The sequence below is a fragment of the Falco peregrinus genome, chromosome 7 (assembly GCF_023634155.1).
Source record: "Falco peregrinus isolate bFalPer1 chromosome 7, bFalPer1.pri, whole genome shotgun sequence".
NCBI classification, from domain to species: Eukaryota; Metazoa; Chordata; class Aves; order Falconiformes; family Falconidae; genus Falco; species Falco peregrinus.
In genome coordinates, this window is record NC_073727.1 from 70,738,766 (window position 1) to 70,765,965 (window position 27,200).

General features: G+C 33.2%; 1 protein-coding gene across 1 annotated transcript in view; it reads right to left on the bottom strand.

Moving 5' to 3' along the window:
- Positions 1 to 27,200, bottom strand: part of CSMD1 (CUB and Sushi multiple domains 1) — a 1,203,943-nt gene that overhangs the window by 339,468 nt on the left and 837,275 nt on the right. Inside the window, exons 11-12 of the mRNA XM_013299736.3 lie at positions 21,496 to 21,599; positions 12,579 to 12,691 (exon numbers count right to left, since the gene is read on the bottom strand). Coding sequence (XP_013155190.2) covers positions 12,579 to 12,691; positions 21,496 to 21,599 — 217 coding nt within the window. The remainder of the gene's footprint in view (positions 1 to 12,578; positions 12,692 to 21,495; positions 21,600 to 27,200) is intronic.

The following is a 27,200-nucleotide window of genomic DNA, read 5'->3' on the forward strand; positions in this document are numbered from 1 at the left end:
AAATTAATTGCTAAGACAATACAATAAAAAGAGAAAGTTTATAACTGTTTCTATAAGTCCTGTCAAAACATTACTGTGATTTCAAGTAGTGATCAGTTTACAAACACAATAAAATTACAAATAATTTAACACAACATTGAATGGATTATTTTTTTTTAAAGTGATGTCTACCAACAAGTTCATATTTTAACTTTTCTTTGAAAATAATTTATCAAACTTTTAAAAGAATGTTAAAACCAATATTTAAAGTTGGAGATAGAAAGTTTTCATAGGAGCTGGGCATATTTCTATGAAACAGTGAAGAAAAAAGATCTTTTATCTGGCAATAAAATCTGGATAGACTTCAAGTCTGTAAGGAGACATGACTATGCATAGGTTTATAGATGCAAATATAAAAATATATGTGCATATATGTATATACAATAATATTTTATAAATATTAATTTTATTAAATAATGCAACTACTAGGCACTGTTAAATTACCCACTGTCATTATTTGCTGATAATTATTTGAAAATTTATCATTTCTTGCAGAAATGTTTCATCAGTTCAATTTAGCTATCTTAATCATGGCCTTCCATTGTGATGCTCTTAAGTTCACAAAGAATATATTGCTGGAGATGTATGCTTTTTTGTAATATTATAGTCATTCGTTTTTGATGAAGAACTTACTTAGTGTGTCCCAATCACATCATATTACAATTCAGAAAAATATCTAAATGTGGCATTAAGAAGGAATCATCAACTAAAGTCACAAGCTCTAGGCTCATAAGTCAAGCCATGCTAAAGGACAAGTCCTTGTCCAGGTGTACCATTGTCCTCACATTACTGTAGTTTAATCCTTCTCAGAGGATTTGTATACTTCTTTTGAAGAAGATTAAGCTGCAGTTACGAAGGGTTATAATGTTAATGAAGGAGAGCCCTTACCCATGAATTTAAGGCAGATTACTCAGTTAAATCTGTCATTTAAATTTATTGTACTTTCTTAATTTTAACTTTCCTGAGCATCTCCCTGCAGACTTAATACACATTTTAAACAAGGCAAAAAATAAAGGGAACTCTTACTCCCAGAGTTTTATTGTTGGCTTTTATCAGAAAAACACAATTTTTTATAACTGGGTGTACCTTAAGAACGAGAATGTGTTCTTTATGTGTTATAACAATAAATACAAGTTAAGCTAAATTATCTTAAAGTTTTATGCAAAACATACAGAATTCATTTTGTAGTATGCAATGTACTCTAACACACACACAAGAAAAATACAATATGAAAAATTTTGGGTGAATTTTGAGATGGAAGAATATTCAAATATGTTGAAATTATATGCGAAATTAATATGTGAAATGCACCTCATATCTATAACTGCATATATATGTATTTTTAAAAAATTAAAAAATATCTGCCATAAAGACTGAACTGGAAATAGGATTTTTTTCTACAGTGTCTTTTTAGGGTCAAACATGTTTCTTCAGCTTGTCATGAGAATGTAGGTTTATATATTTTTTTCTTTATCAAATTAGTCTGTGTTGTTTCCTAAAAAGAACTAGTAGTATGCTGATACTATGCATATATATACATGCAGAAAACCCTGTAACAAAGTCTGACTCTTAGCACAGGATTATCTTCAATCATTCACATTCTAAATATGGTTTTATTTATGGTTTGAATTTTTGGTGGCTTAGAAAAAAGTAGCACTTTTTCAACAGTTCTAGATAAATATTTGCTTCAAGAAAAATGAAAATAACATTGCATTTGCCTTACAGAAGCAAATTAAATATTTAGGAAGATTTTTAAGACAATGCTTTCTTTAGAGTTTATTGACTTAAGTGATAACTCACCACTTTTAAGAGCTCATTCATACACTTCTTCAGAAGGATATACTTAAAGAAAACATCAATAGTGTAATTTGTGGACTTTGTAGGGTTACATTAATGGTTGGATTGATCATAAGGGTAATTTCCAACCTAAATGTGTCTATGAATACAGTCCAAGGTGTATCATCCATCACATCATTTAAACAATTATTTTGGTAACTTTGCAAAAAGGATGGTTACTTAAAGTAACATAGACAGGAAAACAAAACTTAAACTGAGTGACACCACTGGGGAGGCAATCTGAAAAGCTGACTTATTGCTCATTTAAAATCAAATGCTTGATTTTTATATCAGGGTGTAGGTGTCATACATCAAAAGGCTTCAGAACTAAAGGGCAGTATAAATCTCTCGGCTTGAGCCTTCTAGTGAAAAAATACAGAGGACTGTATCATAGTATTGCTGAAAAGAAAAACCCATAACGTCCTATCTGTTGCTGTCTAGCTGTGAGGTATCTTTATTTCCAACTATCATTTGCAGAAACTTTACAAATGACAGAGGATGCTTAAGAATGCCAAACAGACTGAGTTGTGGATCTTAACAAGATATTCTGAGTATTTTACCACTTTTTCAAACATATAAGGCAAATTAGTAGATTAGAATTACTTTGGCTTAAAAGCATGAAAAGGCTATCTTCCTAGATAATGTACTTGGACAGTCAAGTTCATGGTGCATACACTGTGGCATTTTATATATTAAAAGCAAGTATAAAAAAACACAAAAGGGAGAAAGTTTTAACTAGTAAAAAGCAATTGCAATTTTCCAATTAATTAAAATTATTAAGTTGTTCTATCATACTTTCAACTGAGCTGTATGTGCTCAGGAAAGACATGTTTCAAAAACAGTTTCAACTCTGTTCAGTTCCATTGTTGGGTGGTTGCTGTTTTTTTCAGTGGAAGGAACAAAGATGCACCTGTCAGAAGTAAAAAGCAAGCAAGCAAACAAAAAAACCCACAAAAGACCAGTTAATGTCTACTTTTAATTCTCACTTACATGTTTTCAGAATCTTATTACAAAATGCCAGTTTTATTTTCATATTTGTTGCTATCTAGTCTTTAGGGAAAATCTCCAAATGTTAATAACGTTTTTTAAAAATATGGCCATGGTACATCTTTAATTAAAGTTTAATTAGAATATGGAAATAACATTTATGTTAAAATCAAACATACTGAAGAATTAACAGGGATGAAAAGCTATATAACAGTATTTTTCTATAATGAAATAAAAATATCTGAGCTATTTTCTACATACAAAATGTTTAATTATTATATAAGAGTTCTTTCCAAAGAAGTTTGACTAGAAGAATAATCTTCACCAGCTGAGCTAAAACTTAACAACTCTGCCTTATCTGGAGACAACATGTTTTTGTTTCAATGTATAATGTTTTCAAGCAAAGAGGAAAAAAATGGCTTTTAACTCATTATAAGTTTCACATTCTTAAGTCAATATCTGAAAAGATATGAATGCACATATACCTAACCAGTCAGATGTAGCTGCAGTCTGGAGGGCAAGGGAGAGGGAAACATCCTAGCCGCAGTCATGTCATATAACTAGGAAAGAATACATAGAATCATAGGATCATTTAGGTTGGAAAAGACCTTTCAGATCACCAAGTCCAATCGTTAACCTAACACTGCCAAGCCCACCACTAAACCATGTCTCTAAGCACCACATCTACATGTCTTTAAATACCTCCAGGGATGGTTACTCCATCACCTCCCTGTGCAGCCTGTTCCAATGCTTGACCACCCTTTCTATGAACAAATTTTTCCTTATATCCAGTCTAAAACCACCATGGCACAACTTGAGGCAATTTCCTCTTGTCCTATTCCTTGTTATCTGGGAGAAGAGGCATACTCCCACCTGTCTATAGCCTACTTTCAGACAAGTTATAAAAAGCAGCCCCCCCCCGTTTCATTTTCTCCAAGCTAAACAACACCAGTTCCTTCAGCTACTCCTCATAAGCCTTATGCTCTAGCCCCTTCACCATCTTCACTGTCCTTCTCTGGTCACACTCCAGCACCTCAATGTCCCCCTTGTAGTGAGAGGCCCAAAACTGAACACAGTATTCAAGGTGCACCTCACCAGTGCCGAGTACAGGGGGACGATCACTTCCCTAGTCCTGCTGGCCACATTATTTTGGATACAAGCCAGGGTGCTGTTGGCCTTTTTGGCCACCTGGGCACACTACTGGCTCATGCTCAGCCACCTGTTAACCAGCACCCCTAGACCCTTTTCTGCTAGGCAGCTTTCCAGCCACTCTTCTCCAAGCCTGTATCATTGCCTGGGGCTGTGTGGGAGGTGGTGCCAAAAGCCATACTGAAAGTCCAGATAGACAATATCCATAGCCTTTCCCTCATCCACTAGGCAGGTCATCTTGTTGTAGAAGATCAGGTTAGTCAAGCAGGACCTGCCTTTCATGAACCCATGCTGGCTGGACCTGATCCCCCGGTTGTCTCTCAAATGACACATGATGGCACTCAGGATGATCTGCTCCATAACCTTCCCTGGCACTGAGGTCACGCTGATAGGCCTGTAGTTTCCCAGGTTGTCCTTCCTGCCCTTCTTATAGCTGACTGTCACATTTGCTAACCTCCAGTCTTCTGGGACCTCCCTGGTTAGCCATGACTACTGATAAATGATGGAAAGTGGCTTGGTGAGCTCTTCTGCCACCTCCTTGAGTACCCCTGGGTGGATCCCATCTGGCCCCATAGACTTGTAAGTGTCTAAGAGGAGCAGCAGGTCATTAACCATTTTCTCCTGGACTGTGGGGACGTCCTAGACTGTTTCCCTTCTGCTATATTTTATTTTCAGTGGACATCCAGTAAATTTAAGTCCTCCACAAGAACAAGGGATAGGGATTGTAAGGCTTCTCCCAGATGCTTATAGAATATTTCATGTGTTTTTTCATCCTGGTTAGGTAGTCAATAATAGATTCCCACCAGGATATCCACCTTGTTGGCCTTCCCTTTGATCCTTACCCATAAACATTCGACCTTGTGAGCATCATTAAGCTCTATGTAGTCAAACCACTCCCTACCCTACAGAGCTACCCCACTGCCTCTCCTTGCATTTGCTGTATATTGGCTGTACCTCACCAAATTTTAAATCTTGAGAGTGCTTTTTTTTTTTTTTATTTTTTACTTTTTAAACTCTGATGTTAAAGCGATGGAGCATATTAATAATGATATTCCTCAGTGAAATCATAAAACTAAAAAGATACACTGTTATCAGGTCTGTAAACCACACTATTTTTAACATATATATTATTTTCTAGCATATTGATAATCTTCATTATTAGCACAAAAGAATGCATTACATTAAAGGTTATAGTACAGGAAGCTAATACATTGCTTAAACAGTAAAACTGAACAGCTATATGTTAATCTTTAAACTGATTGAGATGAATAACAGACATTGATTGTATGTCTACGAATCAAAAGTGAGCATAGTGATATCCAGACCTGGATGAAGACTCTGAAATGTGCTCTTTTAAAATTAAAATAGGCCATCAGAAGCAGAATTATGCAATTAATATAAAATATCACCATGATTTTATGTTCCTCAAGTCCATGTTTATTTTCTAGATGGAAAGTGAGTTCTGTCTGCCACGCCAACCATTATACAAAACTCAGGCAAAGATAGTTTCCACTATTAAAAATTACTTTGAAACTGTTGGGGTAGGTATCAGCAACTGAACATTCCTCTCTTCACTCTGTTAGTAATCTACTGATGATACTATTCATTCCTTGAAAGAAAACTCAAGGATTTTTAAACTTAGAAATGCCTGCTGTAGGCTTACCTGAACAATATACTCTGAAAAGGTCAGATAACAGTACAGGAAAGCTTCCATATCTAAAAATGATAATGTGGTACTAGAAACTAAGTGACTGACATTTGCTCATCCACAAAACTAACTTGCACTATATGACACTACAGAGTCATTCATACAATATTATGGTGAAACTGACAGTTCTCCACAGAATCAAATGACTTTAACATATCAAAATATTCACATAAAATATGAAGTATATATATATAGCCTCCAAAATTTATTGTTCTCCAAAAACACACACTTGAACAATGTCTGAATTATAATACATAGCAAAAAAAAATATAAAAAGAAAACTTCATATACATGAAACACATGAAAAAAAAGCTTAAAGTAAAATAGAAAGCTGTTTTCCTTGAATGACTTATGAGGGTTTTTTCCAAGCATTACACTTTACATAATGATTTCCCAGAATGCCCATCTAATTGTGAGAGTCCTAAAAAGACCTAATTCCATTAATTTCTTTTTGCACAGGTTTTATCAAATCTCCAAGCAGTAACAAAGTTTTATATCAATATTGATAGTGCAATGGCATTTATAAGCAAGTTGTGTGTTTGCAAAAAAACGCATTGATTTAAGTTTTACTAAGTACTATAGCTGTATGCAAAAAGAAAACTGACATTTATCTGAGCAACTGAAATATGTTTGTGATAGTATTTTTCTACAAGTCTCAAGAGGAAAGAAGTAGCTTCTTCCAAACAACATTATAATGAAGAGCTTAAAGCTTTACTGCTCAGTTGAGTATCAATACAAATTAAGGTTGTAAACTTGACACTTTTCAGCTGCTTGCAGTGGCTGATATGCTTCCTGACATGTCCAAGAAATCTTAATAACTTCAAATTATATAAAATGCTCAGGATTATATCACTGAGTCACCAGATTTCTTTTATAACACTGTTATGAACTAAACAATAGGCTAGTGACAAAACTTCATTAGTTTATATAACTACATAAAGGCAGGAATATAAAGTGAGTTCTAAACAAGCTACAAAACAGATGTTATTTTACTGGTTATCAAGAAGTCTGAAGTCAAAAGATTAAATATTTTTATCAGACTGACAAGTTTAAAGGCTTGAATGGGAGAAGAATCTCAGACAACAAAATTCTGAAAATTCGTGTCTAAAAGGTCAAGCTGACTGTCACCTGCTTCTGTGGTCAGTGTGGTACAGCTGATGGGAACAAAAGCATGGAAGCAGCCTAATGATCAGCTGGCTGCATGATCCACCTTGGACCTTATCAGCCATAAAGCACCTATTTTTAGATGTGGCAATGCCATGACATGAGTGGAAAAAGGCAAACTCAGGCACATTCCTGGTTTTGGCTGTGACTCTAGGTTCTATCAGAAAGGTGTCCAGGGTGAACTTCTTGATCCGACACCAATGTTTGATATTGTTCCAAGGCATAATGTCATATTACCATGCTACATTATCCTGATCTGGATGTGCATAGCAATGACTATGTCTACCTTATCCATGTAACAGGTAAATGTATGCTTGGACCTGTATTAAAGAAATGGCATAAACCAAATCTTTTGATTCAGATCTGTCTAAATAATACATCAGATCACAAGTTGCTGGGAAAATTTAGGCATGAGTGGTCTTCACTTGTGGTCAAAACACAATCAAAATGCAGCCCAAGAGGAAAACTATTTTATTTTTTTTTTTTTAAAGTACATGATTTAAGAATACCTTTAGTGAAAATTATTTTCCTATTGCACCTAAAAAAGTCCCTGCTACAACCCATGACTACTAACAAATTGCAGGAAAGGTTTCCTTGTAAAAATAGTCTTAGCATGTAATTGGTAGAAATATACTTTGTCTGTTGGTATTACATGATCAACTTGTGACCTCAAAATGGTGGTATCAAAATGCTGATATCAATATTGTTTTCATCCTTAGGATTAAACTTTATGCACACTATCTTTAGTTAAGTGATTGTCATGATGTCCTTTATATATATGGTAATAAAAAAAGAAAAAAAAAATCAGCCAGGTTTTAGTCAGTGAATGGCAAGATTTGTTAGAGCTTAAAAAAAAATATTTCCATAAATTGTTTATGCATTTGAAATAAGTACTTTTGGTCAACCTAAACAAATTTAATCAGAGTGCTCAAAAGATATCAGGCCTTGTTCTAATGCATATTTAAAATTTATTCAGACTAAGGCAACTTCAACAAGGGAGACTGATAACAGTCTTCAACAAGTTTACCATTCAGAATGTTTATGCTATTCTTTCAGAAGGTGACATATGAAGATTTCAGATATGTCCTTTGTATGGAGAAATACACTGAAGTCTTTCATAACCTTACTAAATACCCAGGTAAAAGAAAAAAAAATATATCAGAGACATAACTAGAACTTAGAGTACAGTCTTTTAATTCCTTTACTTTCTAAGTATGTCTATCACTGAAATTCTGAAAACTGCCTTCATGATAGCCTAAATCTGTTATTAAATTTCCTTCTCTTCTTTTTTAAGGAAAATTTTATCATTAGCACAGCCCTCTCTACACAAGTAGCCCTACACAAGTATTCACTGAGAAATGTTCCAGCTTTTAATCATGAAATCCCAGCTGTGAAATACATAGTTTCAATAATTTCTTTATATCTACAACAGAAGACAACATCCATTTTAGAAACATTAACTATGCATAATAGTATATTTCATTTTCCTCATCTTTATTTAATGAAGATGTGTGGAGTGTCATCTGGTCATGCTGGCTTCAGAAAGGAAAAATGTCAGAGGTTATAATGGCAAGAGGACTTCAGTTAAGTTAGGTGTGGTACTACAATAGATCTTTTTGTTCAAGGACAGAACAATGTAAATTTCTGGCCTTTTCACAGAAACTGTAGATGCTTTCAGAGAACTCTTTCAGAAATGTATTGAACCATTCGGCTAAGAAGACTGGCAATCTATAACAGAGAATGAAGAACCTTCAGATACAGTCCATAGAATAGCTTTTTAAGAAAAGTAATCTTAGGTGCAGATTATTCTTCATAATTTAAAAAAAATTAATATGGGTTAATAGCTTTCTTTTTTAGTAATAATAATATGGTTCTGATATGGTTTAGAAAGTTTAACATCAAAGTTAAGGTTGCTCACAGCATCTTGCATTTTACTTATTAATAATGAACTTACATACAGGTAATGTTTAAATTATATATATGACAACTGATGTTGACTTTTAGAAAAATATCAAGGCAACTATTGTATTTTATCAGTTTTGTCAGATTAACAAGCTAATTTCAACATTAGTTTTACCATGTCTTTCCATAGTTCACCTTCCATTGCATACAGTAGATGCATACAGTTCTCCTCTGTATTCAAAGCTATTCATTCTTAGTAGCTATTTCTTGAGGACCTATGTCTGAAGTCTTTTTTGTTGATCCTGCTATTGTAGAGCTGCATTGTACAGTCCAAGAAGCCTGACTAATTAGGCAGACTACAAAGCCTTTCTTAATTATTAACTATATTTAAAATCAAGAAATTTGAATATTAAGAATATAGATAGCACTATGTATTTCTGACATTAAGGTGCTTCTGAAGGTGAGCCAAAGAAGAGGCATAAGAATAGGGAAATAATTGTTCCTCCCTTAAACACTTAGGCAAACTGTAAACAGTATTAAATTTACTACTCACATAAAAAATCTGTGATGCATATCAGTTAGTTTACAGGCATCATTTCATGCCATTTTTAGGTGGATGTACTAATGTAGGAGAGGTGAATTGCATCACCAAAATACTTCTTTACCTCATATTTAGAGACAAAGCTTAGCTACAGTAACTATTTCTTATAAACTGCAATCAGTCTATGACACTTTGTTAACATTAATTATAAAAACAATATTTTATTATAATAGATACAAAGTAAACATTCAGTCAGTCAATTGCAAAATACTGCCCAAGAGGGTAAGGAGTCATGTTCTAATCGGGAGCAAAAATCAGACTTTTTGGTAAAAAAGATTCAAAGAAGGATGCCCTTTGCTTTGTCTCTATAGACAAGTAGAAGCCATCAAAGCCTGCAGTTTGCTTTCTTTTTAGCTAGCTGCAATCACAAAGACAGTGTCTTTGAGGTCACACATCACAATGCATTAACATTCTCATCATTAAAATGAGATTCTATCTTTGGACAGGTTCTTTGACTGTTGAAGAAAGGGGAAGCAGAATCATTGAGGTATCATCTTGTGATATGATAGAGGTTTAAGATTTTATACTTAGCCTAAAGCAGAAGATATGTTGAGAGTGCAGATGGATAAAAGTTTTGTCAACAGTAAAAGAAGATGAGAAAAATATATTAAAACTAATGAGAGCATGGAGTTAGGTAAAACAGAGAAAAAAATTATAATCCATCTTGATATTAATACATTTATTACACTTCTGAGATTGTAAACATTTCACATTTTACCATTCTAAAATTAATTTCCAAAACTACAAAACCACCGAATGACTCACAATTGGTTGTAAAACAAGACTGAAAGGCAGAATCCAATTGTCAAATGATAACATTATACATCCTAACAGAGATGACACTACTACTGTAAAATTCATAGTGTGTACTTTAGGTGTTTTCCGAATGTCCCTGGAAGTAAGAGGTCAAACTCCATAAATGAAATAAGGTATCTTTGATAAGTTAGACAAATACAGAAATTAAAACAGATGCCTTTAGAATACCAGAAAGAGGACTGACAGCGAAAAATAACTCAGCAGATAGATTTAAACTTTTGAACTTTTTCACATAGGTACAATGGGATAAAGTTCATAATTTTGGATTGAGGAAAAAATGTAAAGTGTCAGTTACATAACTTGTGTCAGTACTCTATTTCCACTATATACCCACTATTTTTACTTTATATAACTCACAAATGGATTCTATAAAGAAAATACATTGTCTTAATAAACACAATCCCTAGAAATGACACAAGTAAAAAAGATAAAACCGTGAAAGAAGGAACGAGAAGGGGTGGGATTAACTTAAATAAAGAATATGTCATTGCCCTCGGGCAACACAAACATGCTTGAGATATGTACTGTATAGGCTGCACGTGTTGCACAGTGTCTTAAGATACCTTAATGTCTTAGCCATGGTAATGCTGTGGGCCTGCATTTGCTTTTTTTACTCACAGCTCTGTACCATCTGACTTAAGAATTGTGATAGTGTTTCCAGAGCCTCTATGATGGTACTTTTTCCTTGTTCTCATATTGTTATTCTCATGGCCATGAACCTGCAAATCCCAGTAGTGTTGCTATGGAGGATTCTCATGGGAAGCAATTGACACTGTAATGAGAATCACCCCTTCTTTCTCCCCCTCCCCTCACCTCTTGTTTTGTAGTTTTCAGTTCACATTAAAAAAGACTAAAATAAGGTGCATATAAAAGTAGATAATATAATTTAAATACTCAATAAATATTATCTAACAATATGCGCACACAGAAACTTAACAATGTATGAACATACAACACTTGACCTAATTAGCATACTCCAATCAGCACCGTGATTGGGAATAACCAATGGTGAGTTTGAGTAGTCCCAAAGAAAAGTATATAGTACTAGGGAAAAATCGTGATGAAAATCCAATCCTTATCGCTATCATCATCACCACCACCACCTGCTTCAATGGAGAGTCCACCTGGAGAAGGATACTGGTATAGAGAACCAACACTGGGTTTCCTGGCTGGCAACTGGGGAGTGTTTTCCCTTCTGGCTCCTTTCATCATTAGAGTTCACAATATGCCATCAGCCAGAGATAGAACATAAAAACCTGTGCAGGCAAGCCTGTCTTAATGTCCTTTGTGCAATAAATGTATAGGTGACTAAATTTGAAGCTAACCCCCACATAACTCTTACTGTTTTGCCTTTTTTGGTGTTGAAACAGTAAGGTAACTACAGGTGAAATGAAACAGGGTGCTTCAGTTTATGGAAAAAGTGTAGGGAGAACTACTCTTCTGATTAAGTTACTTTCAGTTACTGAACATTAAACAGTCTCTCAATGTTTTGCAGCGTCTTTTGAATGGAAGTTATTTTGACAAAATTAATATCAAATAATTTTCACCAAATATGCCCATAAGAAACTACTGAAAATAGTATTAACTGTTTTTGGCCTTATCCTTAAGGTGAACTAATTAACATGGAAATTAACCAAAAGTGACACCATATGTTAATAAGCAAGCACTCTTTCTAGCTCCAGGTCTATGCAACCAATTAAAATGGAAAATATCAATACATACTAACTATCAGGTAGTTTTTACTAGAATTAATCAACTTCAGAAAGTATCAAACTGAAGCTCACAGTCAATAAAAATTAAGGATGCTTATGTTGCCAAGTTTCTCATCTATTTGAGACAGAAACAACGCAAATGAGGCTAGGGTAATTTAGATCACTTCTTTTGGGTTAAATGTCTACAGTCTTATACCTCTTCTTAATTTCCAAAAGTGTACACAATATATATGTTCCTTTATCTTTGTTACACACAAATTTTGACTTAGGTCTGTGAAGATTCTTGGTAAGGCATGAAAACAAGTTTTGTAATTACTCCGATAAAGTCTGAGAAAACTAACTGTAGTATTCAAATTATATTCAATCTAAGGAATTAAACAGGTTAGCAGGATGTAACATTTAACCTTTTTAAAAAAAATGATAGAAATTTGTAGTTTGTATTAACCTTCAAGCATAAAGCATTAGAACAATAACTTTCATTTTTACTTCAGATATTTTTTGTTACTTTTTGCGTATTCGCAAATACATATTTCCATTAACCATTAATTAACAATGGAGATGGTATCAAAACTCTAAATTTGTGAAATGACTAAAAGCTTATTTGAAATATTTTTTTTCAAATGAAGTTACAACACGAGTTCAAAGCAGTTAATATAGTTCATACCTTGATAAACAGCTTTGAATCCTGGTGAGCCAATGCTGTCATCAGATTGTAAATGAAGCCACATCTGGTTGCTCATGCTCACAATAAGATCAGGAACACTAGATCCAGTGAGCCTGTATGTAGAATAAATCACAAAATCATTTGCAGAGGTATAAATTACTACTACTACTACTACTACTAGTTCTACTAAACACATCCTTTTAAACTAATAATATAATATTTAGGCCTATTTAAAATATATTACCCTAGTGTTCTGGTCAGCTGTTTTTTTCATAAATTAACTATTCTATATGGATTAGAACAATGTGAAGTCTTAGAAAAAATACATTCAAGTTAATAATGATTAAATATTTTTAATAAAGCTGCTCCTACCTAAAGCTTTCATTAAGTAATTAAGTTATAAAAGATGTGAGGGGCTGTATGACTTAAATAGTTTCCACCTGTTTAGGTTAGTATTGCTTTTTTTGCCGTCTATTTTGAAAGTGATGGAAGTTGGTGTATATGCCTTACAGTGCATGTGTCTAGGAGAACTTACTAGAACCTCATATACCCCACTCAAATAACCCACAATGGTCTCTCAGATTTAAGGGGAAACTGCTATTTCTCATACAGTAATGTTAGATAACTATGTATAGATATGTACATTTCAATACAACACATATAAGGCAAGCTGGTAAGTCCCACTATAAAACCTTAGAGCTTCTCAGTAATATCCTTTGTACATCTATAATTCTGGAATCTTGATGCAAAAAGATGTGTGTCAAAAATTATTAAGAAAAAAGAATCTTTGTAGATTACTTCTTAATGCTGAAAAATGCCTACGGTGTAATCTGTTTTCAGTACTGTATTGGAACAACTGTTCAGATCTTGGTTATAGCTATAAAGCCTTTCAAAAGGTAGTGGGAAAAGCGGCGCACAGAAATTGGCTGCAGATTATCTCTATCTAAACTAGACACTAAAACAAAAAACATAACTAGAAGAGGACATCTGGTTTGAACTCCATATAGAACTCCACATATCAGAAGCTTTGGGGATGGAAGCTACCGGTACTGCAGTAACTGTAGTTGATGTAAGGAAATCATAATGATTTTGTCTCTTTTTTAGACTCTGTTTCACTCAAATGTGTCACATATGGGGTTCCCTGCCTTCCATCTCTCAGCCTTGACGATGATAAACAAACATGTGTGAGATAAGTAAAACAAATACTGTGCCATACTGAGACAAGATGTCCCAGAAGCAGAATTTTTCATGAAAGAAGCTATAAGGAACACAGAAACTAGTATTTGGATTCTTTCAAAAACATATTATTTAAATATAATCTTAGTTGAATGGACTAGTGTCTTACTAATTACTACTGCCTGTCCACCTAGAACTGCTGCTGTATTGTCTGAATGTGATCTCTTATGGTCTAGAATATTTTTGGTTATGACCTGGTAGTAAGCAGTTGACAGCATTATGACAATATAGGTGAAAAACAAAGAGGTGGAAAAAAATTAAACCGATTATAGCTCAGCATAAGCAAACATGCAGTCCTTAGCTTAGATAAGTAAGGAAGTTGGTAAGACATGGTGGTATGTACCCAAGTTATTCAGTTGGATCTGTAAAAATTAAAATAAAGCAGCTGCTCAGTCTGAAAATTTGAGTTTCTTGCCAAACTAATTGGGAACTATTCAGGTTCAAACTGATGCTAGGTTAGATCCAGAATAATCTATATATTCTTGCTGATAATAAAAAAATTGTTGATAAAGTTGTGACATTGATTTAAATGAATAATATAGATAACCTATAAAAAGGAAGATGCCTCACCAGATACTGAGTTACACAAACAGAAGTAGTTTAGAAGAAACCTGCAGAAATAGATATATGAAGAATAAAAGATGAAGAGTATATATTCATTTTGGGAATCATCTTGGGTCACCTGAAACTACAGCAATAACCACTAATTTCTGACCTACCTTTCCAGTTGAAACACTTAACCAAAAATACCGGGCCGTAATTCTTAAGCTATGCTCTCTGTATTCTTCACTTTGCTATAAAGAAAGGTTTAAGGGTTTTAACAGTGAAGAAAAATTCACTGGTATCTCTTGACAACAGTGGAGATCTATTGGAAGACAACCGGAAACCTGTGGATTCAGCAAGAATTTCTCAGTGGCTATTAAGATGCGTAAACCTACCACCTAACCAAGTAACAAATGGTGAAATGGCTCTGTTTATACACTGTAATCTCATTAATGTAAGAGACCTACATTAATGATTTCTGAAGATAGATATGATGAACATAAAATTCAAAGTCTTTGTGAGTAGTATGGGATACTGTTACTGTATAGAAATGTCTGAGTAGCATGTAAATAAAAATTAAGAGAAAAAAGCAGCAAATAAAAAACCACAACAAAACAGAGTAAGAAGTTATTATATCACACAGCCAGAGATTTTTCATCATAAAAATAATCCAACAGATGTGTTTGTTTTTTTAAAATCTTGCTTTCCAGTGAAATGATAACTATATATTCACACTACCCATCCATCTGACCCTTAGTTGTCTCCCTAATATAACTTGAAACGACTAATTAATATTAATCTAATTTATCAGAGGAGGCCATAATAAAGATATAAATTCCCACAGGCTTAGGGAAAACACCAACTTGGTATCAGAAAGACCCAAGTTAAGAAAGTCATCCTCCAGCTTAATGTAATTACCCTTCAAAATGTCAATGGCCTATCTATAGATGGCGGATATGAGCCAGGCAAAATACATGCCTTTGCTTGCTCAGGTTCACGTCTAGGGGATATAGGAAGAGAGCCAAGACTGTTGGAAGGGAAATGGGAGAGAAAGGGAGAAAACCAAACCCAAAGAAAAGCAATAAGAAACCCAAAGCAGCAGAAATGAAAAAAATAGCAGAATAGGGATTTTCGGTTTTGTTGTTGTTGTTGATTTTGTTTGTTCATTTCTTGTCTGGTTGTTGGGTTTTTTTATTATTATTTTATTAGGTGTTCCCTGAGAATATACCTGTATAAAGAACAATGTCCCTCAACTAGAAGGATGGCAGATAGGGTAGGTCAGATGTTTAGGGAATGGAGGTATGTCTGACAACCCGTGTCATTGCTGACTCTTCAGTTTGTCCTGATCTGTAACAATGTTTAAGATCAGATTGTTTGCAAGTTCAGGAAGAGAGTCTTGCAGACCAGCCATTCAGACAGATTGTCTGGTGTTAAATTCTTTTCACGTGGAGATGCACAATCCTAGGTTATCTATATATGAAGTAAGTTTAAAATGTTGAGGGAATTGATGCAACTGATGAAATAATGGAAGTCACACTCAAGCCAAGCTTCTTGGTACTCTGAACAGACTCACAGGTCAAAAAAGACAGCTGTGAGAGAAAAAAACTTTTTGTACAAATTTGCTCTCTGATCCTAGTTTTCCAAATGAAACCAGAGCTAGGCTTTTAAGAATAATGTCCAGGACCAAAAATGTTGTTTGCTTCTAAATAGTTTAGGATACACAAGCAGCATAAAATGATCTCAATAAATACTTAAATTCAAAATGTTGATGGTGCAATCATGGCACCAAACTACAAGTATATGTAAATAGCATGGTCATAAAACCAATAATACATTATTATTTAAAAATATAGAAAGTATGTGATTGAAACAGATGTATGTTGAATTCCTAAAATATTTTGTTGCTGTTTTACACAAATAAACAAGAAAAGAAACCACTTCTGTCAATTGTGATGAGTTGAGAATGGGAAGCCTGAAGTATATGAAAGAGGCTGAGGTTTGGATTTTAGGCTTAAAATGGAATTATCAGAGGTCTGAAATAAATTTTTAAAATATATTACAACAAATAAAATATAAATTTCATTATGCATTTTTCCCCTCTTATGACTTCATCAAAGAAAAATCCTGGTGTGCACTTTTCATCTATGTATATGTATTCAAATACCTCTGCTACAATATGTATCTTACAGATTTTAACTACTCAATAATGTTTAATTTGAAAAGAAAGTAATCCTTTAAGTCTGGGGATATTCCACATAAATGTGAAAAAGTTTTAAGTCCTTACTGTATTTTCTTTTCTTTTTCTTGTTTTTTTTTACTGTGCAGAAAATTTTAAATAAATATGTTTTGGGGCTTACAATAAAGTAAGCTGAATGAAATACAGCATTCAAAAGTCAATAAATCTGCCTTTGTGACATTAAACTACTGTATCAAACTAAAACTTTTTTTTTAAATTCAATCATAAGCACTTCTTGAGTTTTCAATATGTCAACATACATTCTTTCTTTGAGATAAAACCCTTTTCATTGCTTGTCTAGGTTTTATCCTTTTAGAGAGACAGTTTTACAGTATTGTTCTGTCCTTCAAAGTTGACAAGTCACGATGCTGTTTGTGTTCTTAATTGCAACCACATCACAAACTAAAGCTCTGAAGGTTTGAATGTTAAAGCTGTGATAAACAGTGTCAGTAAAAATACTTGGCTTTGCATTTTTCTTTGAATACTACTAATGTCATGAATGCAACTAGATAATCATGTTGGAAAGACTCAAACATTGAATTAAAAAACAAACACACAAACAAAACCCCCAAACCTACTTTCTCTCCTAATTTTTACAACTTCTAAAAAACTCGGAAGAATTTTTTTAAGTAATGGTAAGTAAAATAAGTTACTAGGAAGTCAGATTCAATAATATTTGAGATATATAAAAAGGCAGCCTGTTTTTTTTACTGGTTATGGAAGGTTAGGTTGTTTCCAAGCCACCAGTAAGTTTCCAAATTGTGTGTAAACAGAAGAAAATGATAAGGGTTTACTAAAAAAGCATTTGCCTGTCAGGGATGGTTGTCTGTATACTAAAATAGCTGATATAAGTAGCTGGGTTTAAACCACTAATTTACAATTTCTTTGTATCAGGGGAAAAAATAGTTTAAAAGTTTTCTATACAACAAAAGTTTAATGATTAATGTTTTAAGGGAATCATTTCAAAAAAGGCAATTGTTTTAATATAATTGCTGCAAGACTAATATAAATCATGGCATTTGAAAGCAAAGCAGACTTTGTAAAGCAAACAATTTAATTTACTAGAACTTAAAAACACAAAATAGGGCATTGTCGCAAATGTTCTGACTTATAATCTTCACATCACACATAATTATTGCTAGTGAATTATTTTGTAAGGGTAGTCACTAGCTTCTAACCAAACCCTGTTAAATATGAGAAATAACTCCAGTCAAAACTGTATAGACTAAACATATTTAATTTTCAGCAAGTTGTATTGCTGTATTTTGAGAGCTAACCATCACAATATACATATCCCATCAAATAATATTGCTAATTTTTCATAAAGTAAGGCTTACAGATGAAGCAATTCTTAAAAATCTTAAAATTGATGGGTATATTCTCCCTTTAATAAGCTGTTTATGATACGATTTAAAAAAAAATGCTATAAATACTAAAAATAGACTGGTTTAATAAACTAAAACCCAACCTATCCTTACTCAAAATGCCAACTACACTGTCATAGAAATGCATTAAATTGATTTGAAATAATTTGCTCTTCATCAAAGTATATTGGTTTTTTTACCATCTCAGTGCTATTTTACATGAACTTAGAAGATTTTTTCTAATTAATTTTTTCCAATTTCTTAAAAAAAATAAATTTGAGCTGGATAGTCTATACTTTCATTTTTTTCCTCAATTTTAAACATCAGTATCCCTTCCTAGTCCCTTCTAGCTGTAGTGCTACAGCTTTGAGGTTACACAGATAATTGCTACTGGTGAGTTTGGACACTATAGAAAGCTTGTGCAAGGACTGATCATTTATATATTGTGATTCTTATCAACTCCATCAATCTTCTTCCCATCAAGTATTTAATGGTCCCCTACTTACTGACTTGCCATTAGCCAGTTTCCCATGTTCATTGGATGGATGGCTTATAAACATCCTGGCATAACTGAGATCATTACAAAGTTTGAGTACTAAATTTACAATATAGCTCCAACAAGTAGCTACTACCCTGAGTGCTCTAGCACCTGAAAGCTAGAAAACTTTTCAAGGGGCTGAGTTTTGTGTGTTCAGACATGACATTTATATATGCAGGGGAAAGGTTCAAATCACATAGAAAATTGGTTTGGATTTAGAAATGTATTTACTTTTGTATGTTTAGTTTAAACTCTTATTGTAAAAGCTATGGAGTTTTAGAATCAAATGCACGAGTTTTTACAGTGGTATTTTGTAGAACTTCTGCAGAAATGCTGGCACTTAAGCTGCCAAGAGAAACTTGCTCAGCATAAGAAAAGCTATATTATTTTTTAAGAGATCCTGAGAAATTATAAATTAAATCTAGCCAGAAAAGTCTTTCCTATAAGCTTCTTCATTCCCCTGAAGAGAATAAAAAGCTGCAAGGTGCTGCTCAAACTTCATTAAATATAATAGAAGTTATTAAAACCAACTAATAGAAAATTTTGGTAAGGAAATCACTTTGACATTTAGTTATGAATTTTCTCATGGTAATTAATCTACAGGTGGACCTACTCTTTTATGAGGAGCGAGACTTTGCATCCACAGAAAAACTTTTTCAAAAGCAAGCAAAACGCGGCGCATCTGTGATGCAGTTCAAATATAATGTATTTCATAATGCATGACACAATTCAGTTTTTAATAACTGGAAAACAGTATCATAATAGAAACACAGATTCATTACTAATTATTGTGACACTGTAGTTTCATACTTGGGCTTTCCTATATTTCTACTCTATTTAAGTTTTCAATCATTTACTTTCTCAAATGGTTTTCAGAGTAATGCTAGTGTGCAAAGCATGCAACCCAAAAGGCAGATAAATTTAATTACATTGACCTCGTTTTCATCAAAGATACCATTTGCAGTAAAGATGGAAGGGCCAACACTGTACTGTAATCCTGAATGACAGGCTGTAGAGTAATAAGGATAAAACAGTAGCTATTTTAGTCAAAAATCATACTGAAGGAAGAGCTATTAATTACTGCATGTCTCTAGCGAGAACAGTGTACTAGTGCCAGATAATGCCAATGATAGATTCTGAAGCTGATGTCTGCTACAGAGATCTTCAAAAAGTTACTAAAGTGATAAATAGATATAGGAAGTGATGTGATTATGGGGGCCTGCCTTCTTAAGATACCAAAATAGCTATTAATAGGACCTAAGACTATTTTAGATTTTTTTTAAGGTAGCCATGGAAAAGAAATGTGGGGTATGTAGTTACAGGCTAAATCCCTTCAAATGGGAAGGTAAAAACCCCAGAAATTTGACAAATACTTGATCAGTAATTTTAAAAAGGCAAACTTTGATATGTGAAGTACTGACAGTATAACCAATAGAATTAACAAACTGGAAGGAGTTTTGGGATATCTGTAAGCCAAAATGTACTTCACCAGAAAAAGGAAACACTGCAAACTCTTTTGTTAATCACAAGCAATTAAATTAACATCCCCAGAAAGATTGTTATGTTATTTATTTGGTCTGCAAAATACAATAAAAAATAAACATGGGTGTTAAAATTCCAACTCCTGGTTCAAGCCTCTTCTTGTTAAAGTTTAAGCTCTTAAAACAGGGTTTTTTTTCTTACTCTTTTTTTCAGGTACTCAGAACATGGAATTCAATTTACTCAGTAGTTCTATGTGCTTTATATCTATGGTGTTTGATGTACTTTAATATCAGAGTTTAGAAAATAGCTATTAATAAATATAAATTCATAAAAATACATATAATGAAGTTATTGTCATCAGACTTGTCCCTACAAAAATATTCTAATTTAAAATAAATTCTGTGAGTGTTAAGTGCACTCATTTGTTATAATTATGTAAAATAAACATTCCAATAATTTACATGGATTAAAAAAACCTTCAAATTATTAAATGATGATGATTCGTTTTTAACAAATCTGTTCAATACTATCTTTATCCAGAAGGTTCCTGTGCAATGTCAACTGATGTTATTATGAAATAAACACTGCTAGTTTATCTTGTTTAGACATTGCTAAGTTATTAACCCTGTACTTTTCTTTTGTGTTTAGTATTCAGGAGTGATACGCTAACTTAACCCTCTAAAAGCTACAACTAAAATATCTTGTGACCACAATCTCCCATTACAAAGAAAGGAAAATGAGCATATGCAACCAAATGGAGATGGTTAAGGTAGATGAGAATAATCACTCCGTACAGGATTCTATTCTTTCTAATAGCCTCAACCCTATTAAGGATCTGTATTTTAAGATTAGATATCTATTTTGTAATTTTCATTCAAACCTATGTAAGTTCCTACAATTTCTACATATTATATTAACTACATTACATCATATCATATAATATCACATTATATTATTACATTACATTTTATTATATTAATCATATCACAACACATCATATCATATCATATCATATCATACCAAATCATATTAATCTATGAGGCATGTTTCACTTTACTGAACAGTGGCCTATATGCTTTAATGAAAATTTTGTTTACAAATCCAATTCTAAGTATAAAAATTGTGAAATTAATCTGTGGGTTATTTTTTTTTGCACAAGTTGTATTTTCTGCTTGCTGAAATTGAAGCCTTTTTTTATTCATTAAATTGCTTGTTACTACAATTAGAATTATACAGATAGTACTCATTTTTTTAAAGAAGCTTTTTTGCGTTTTAAAAAATCTAATCTCAGTTCTCTGCAGTTTTTAGTTTTTGATATTAAAGCCTATAAAGATGCTACTAAAGGTCTGAAGTGAATTTTGTGATGAACAACTTTGACAGCGGTTGAATTTTAAGTTTACATTGTATAAACAAAAACCAGACATTAAAATTACAAAGTTAAATAGATATCTCACGATTCAGAAGAAACAACATATGACAACAAATTTCTAAGGAAAATTTTTGAGGTTCTGTACTTACACATACAACACTGTCCTGGTATCACCAACTTTCCCAGCATCTCCCACAGTAAGAGTATCATAGCCTCTTTCCAGTTCAAACTCTTCAAAAGCAAGCTTTATAACCTATTAAAATTAAATAAGTTATTTCAAAACATGCCTACAGGTTATCTGATCTGTTGTAGTCTTAAAACAAGTTATTTGGCTACCATATATGAAGTCACGAAGCACTTACTCATGATTTCAGTTAGTCTTACTTCATTACAGAAAGATATATAAGAAAAACAGAAGCGGAGAAACTTCACTGTTTTCTAATCCCAAGAGGAAAGTCTTTGCCATAGTGTTTTAGAGGTATCATATACTAAAGATGCCAGTCACCTCTAACTGATGATAACTGTTCTCATTATTGAAAAGTTAATACAAAGAGCGGTAAAAGCCTTTTTTAAACCTTAATAATCACATAAATATTAATGTAAGACTGGAAGTATATGACATTAAAACCTTCTCATCTGTGGAATTATATGATAACAAGATGGCAGATATGAACTATCAATCCATAAGAAGGTGGAGGAGGCTGGTGCACAGAAATACAAAAGCAGAGATTTCTTTGTGTAAATTACTAACACTAAACTATTTCACTTAATGTCTAATCATGAATTGCCCAGAAAACTAAAAATATACTCCTCAGAATTGTTTGAAAAAGTATTTCTAATTTACAGAAATTGTAATTTTATGAGATAAAATAAAGTATGAAAATGGATTTAGTCTTGTACAGAAGAACACTTCTAAGAAAAGTATTTTTTAGAATTCTGTTTTGGTGAGAAGTAGTTGCAAGTTATATGTATACATACATATGTATATAGTACTTTTCCGTATTTTGATACCAAAGTTTCTGCAGACAACTTGATATAAAAGTGAAGACAGTCACAGTCATTTTTTCAGAAAATTTTACATTTTATCTGTATACTAAATTTTGCAGATACCCCTGGGCAGACTTTTACACAACTTCAGCTACTGCATGAAAATGCAGTTAACTTTTCTTCTGTTTTGTTGCTAAAAACACTGTTTGGGTCATCTGGGATTTCTGCATCAGCCATATTATGCTGCTGTTTTGGCAGCAACACATGACAAAACAATGGTTTCCATCCACTTAAGTTTGTTTCTATGTGATTATCAAGGCACAATTAATCTCACCCAAATTTTAGCTATGTAAAAAGGCAGCGTCCAAGCTAAACTAATTGTTTAAAATTTCTCAATATTGAAACAGAAAGCCAGCAAATCTATTCTCTTAGTGTTGGAATGGAAATAGTCTAGTCATATAAACTCCAGAGAGGAACTTACACTACCAGAGTAGATGAGGCTTACATTGAACTCTATTGCTTTAGTTTCTAACCCAAAGAAAAGTCTGTTTTCAATAAAACACTCATTGATCTAAAGATAATATATTGCCTCTCGTTACAAATTCATCTTGCTTTTCATAATTTGCTTTGCCATCTCTGCTATTTGTATGTTTATATTTTTAAATGCATGCTAAAATTGACTCCAGGACTAAAAGCCCTTGTATGTTTTTTAAGTGAAGTTAATGTTTTACAGGAGTATCATTAAAGGTAAAAGAGAAAGAGGTTTCGGGTTTTTTTGGGAAAAAAAAAAGCAAAAAAAAAAGCACTAAAGCTAAATGGTCCTAGCATATCCATAGCTATGAAAAACATTATTAACACAAATACCTGTATATTTATTTTGACAATATGTCAGAGGTATTGTTTTGAGATCTAATATGGGTCCTTTACAGCATATCTTGCAGACCTGCCAGATTTTGAGATAACGTGTACTGCATTATCTACATTATGTTTCCATAATCACAAGAATTTCAGGAATATGCTGTAGATAAAATAGCATACATTTCCATACGATCCTTATTTACCTTCTAGTATTCATAGATTGTAACAGTGGTTAACATGCAAAATGTCATTACTAAATCAAGACTAATAAAGCCAAAGAAAAGCAAGAAACATATGCAGAAGCATAAAAGCAACATTTTTTTTTCTGGCAATAAAAATAACTACATATATAAGACTTTTACTTTTAATGCAATTTTTATTTTATTGGGGGAAGGAAACCTGACAGAATAATCCATGAGAAAATATGGTAATGTATTATTTAAATATGCTCAATTTGGTTAGACTCACAAAATCTTTTACATTACAATTTAAAAACAAAAGCGAATGTTCATCACTTCAATAATAGAATAAGTTACAAATAAGTAATTAGATATAAAAAATAAATGAAGGATTTAAAGACCTGCTTAAGTATATAGGAACTGTTGCAAGAAAAATTTCTTTATGGAAAATACATTGTGTGTGAAGAAACATTAGACACTATTAAACAAAGTCTTGTTATCTTCACTTCCATGCTATTGTTCTATGCTAACACATAGAATGTGTTGGAAAGGCATTCAAATGGTTGAGACTTAAGAGGTAGAGGTCTAACCTAAATTCCTTTAGTCTGATTCATGAAACCTACACTTTACCATGTAAACATTAAGCACCCAGTCTAATGATAGCTCCTCCTACAGTCAGTGAACAGAAAATGGCACCCAGAACACAAATCACATTATCTGGCCTAAGGCGAACCAAACTGCCGTTTAGTTACCCTTTCCACTGACTACATGGGGAGTTTGGATGGCTATGGGAGACTAATGCTTACATAGATAAAATTTATTTAGATACTTTTTTTCTTAAGACAAAATTAGTTCCTCTGTAGATAAAGCACTGAATCATCAGAAGCATTTAAAACTTGTTATGTGGATGCTTATCAGTTTATTTTTGAGAAAGAATATAAGACACTTTCATATAGATATAGATTTGAACGCAGCATGGGAAAAATTTAAAAGGATTGAGCTAATATCAGCAAGAAAAATATACCTGTATGTCGTTAAATAATATTGATTTATATACTGAGGTAAAAAAAGCAGCTGAGATGCTTCTCTAGATTCAACGTTGTTTTGCATTTAAAAAACCCCAAACAATAGTAATACTAATCTAATCATCATCATTAAATATGCTTACTCTGAACTGATTAAAATAAAGGACAGAATTAATTTTCTTTAAAAAAAATTGGAAATGCAAAAATTACTTCCAAACCCATTATATTTGTTTCTGAGTGACCAATTATAGTTCTTAAAGAAGAATGATTCTGTCTTCTTTCTGAAATACAAGAGACAAAATTCCCTTGTAAGCAATTCAGAATTATTACTTAGGATTAGTTAAATAGACTAAATCCCCAAAAAGCTTAAAAATATGAGACACCTAAGGAGGTACCTCTATACAAGCACTGCAAGTGAATTTCCTGTAATAATATATTTTTTTTCCTAGAAGCATTTTCTTTTTTCATAGACACTGTCACACTTTATATTTCTGCTGGCATAAGTGCTATAGTAAGTAATTGGGAAAGACAGCACCAGAGTTGTACTAACAGAATTTCTGTATGGACATTCTTCCTGGAAGAAGCAGTAGGGAACATGGCAATATGACATTTCCAAAATGCCTACATGTACATGTTCTTTTCACTACTAGTAAGACCTATTTTATTATCTCTTAAATAAGTTAGAAATCTATGCGTTCAATATAGTAAGTATAAAGTAAAAAGTGAGAACAGTAAATTTTGTCTTATGATGCAAGCAGAAAAGAGAAATATCCATAAGATGTGTCATACTTACAAGCAGATCAAAAAAGCACATATGTGCTAGTGATGATGTGTTTTATTAAAAAAAAAACAAACAACCAACCAAACCACCACCACCACCAAAAAAACCCCCAACAAAAACCCACAGGAGTCTCCTTGATGGAGCATCTCTTAAATATGGGAAAATGAAGTGACACTATTTGTTGTCTCAGTAAAACTACAGAAAAATATATGAAGAACAGGGAAATGGAATTGAGGATCCTCAATCTGAGGTTTTAAAAACCTCAAGAAAATGTGTTCTTTATAAAGGCTTTTGATGAAAGATGTTTGCAACTGTTATAAGTTACTCCATTTCATTGACCTATTAGCTTCAAATGTGATAGTATTTTCCTACTATGCATCTTCTTCCTGATTTCATGTAAAATTTGAAATTTGAAACATCCGAATTTTTTTGACTCTATCATATCTTTTACAGACACCTCATGCTCAAAGGGATTTGTAACCAAAAGAAGTCATTGCTACAGGCACAAGCATGAAAATATTGCTACAGTCTTCCAGTTTCTTAAATCTTTTTGAAATTTCATAATGAAACAAGCCAGATATTTAAACCAGAGCTTTAAAACAGGTTTCGGAGCACCTCCTTCACTTGAAGAATAACATAATACAGAAGCAACATCATAAGATGGTACTAGCATTACAGAATACATACAAGGATCCAGTATTCCTTAAAATTGTAAAAAATGTGCTGCTCCCTAGCCCACCCCTCCTACAGTGATGTCTTCAAGTCTTAAGAGTCACTGTGACTATTTCCAAATTCCTGTGAAAGAGGAAACATAGATCACTGACTACATATAGCAACAAAACTAGGTATCTCTTATGTACAAATTCTATGGATGATTAAATTTGAACTACAAACGTATCCTTTTTGCCAAGCCAAAAACCCACAAAAATGTCCAAATCACTATTTTTAGGTAGAAGTTATAAATACAGAGGAATGACTTACAGAAATATATAATTCTATAAAGAATTACAGACCATGCCAAAAATAAGCATGAAGAAAATATAGGTATGGGAACATTTTCTGAAATGTGAGGGAGTTTTTTAAACACAACACTAAAAACATTTTCTGCAAAGATTCTTTAAGAAAGTAACAGCACTTCCCTCTCTCTTCTCAGGATCATATAAACACAGAACATCTGTGAATAACGGGAACAAGAATTTATTATAAATATAGCTGTTAGGCATCTCTTTTTTCAAGAATGTAAATATGTACCTGGGTTTCAGGTCACTCAAGTCAACAATGAAAACAATAAAGAAATTCTGAAACAACAAACATCAGTGCAAATGTTTAATAAAACCACAACTTCATTAAATAATATATTAGGAACTTTCCAACATTTTAGGTGTTCACAGGAGAGATGTGGTGCACAAAGTTAATGGACCCCGTAGGGCTATGCTGGTTGCTTGCCCCTAAATATTTGCTATATTTACTTCCCCATATGCCAGTAACTAAAGTAGAAGCCTAAGGACCTAATATAACTGCATAAAACAATGTAGTATTTTCATTAGAACCTAAATCCAAGCCCCTATAACCAGCACTGTTGTTGATGTGATCCACTAAATCAGGGGTCCTCAAACTACGGCCCGCGGGCTGGATACGGCCCCCCAGGGTCCTCAATCCGGCCCCCGGTATTTACAGACCCCCCCCCCGCCGGGGGTTGGGGGGGAAACCAAGCAGCCGCAGATGACTGCCTGCTGCTTCATCCACGCGCTGGCCCCCTGGTTAAAAAGTTTGAGGACCCCTGCATTAAATCGTGTGAAACTGGTGACTGCCTGCACTGGTTTGGCTAATATTCTTCGTAGCATCTTATATGGGGCTATGTTTTGGATTTGTGATGGAAACAGTGTTGATAACACAGAGGTGTTTTACCTGTTGCTGAACAGTGCTTGCTGTTCAACATCAGGATCTTCTTTGTTTCTGACATTGCCCCACCAGTGAGTCAGCTGAGAGGTGCACAAGAAGCTGGGAGGGTACACAGCTGGGAC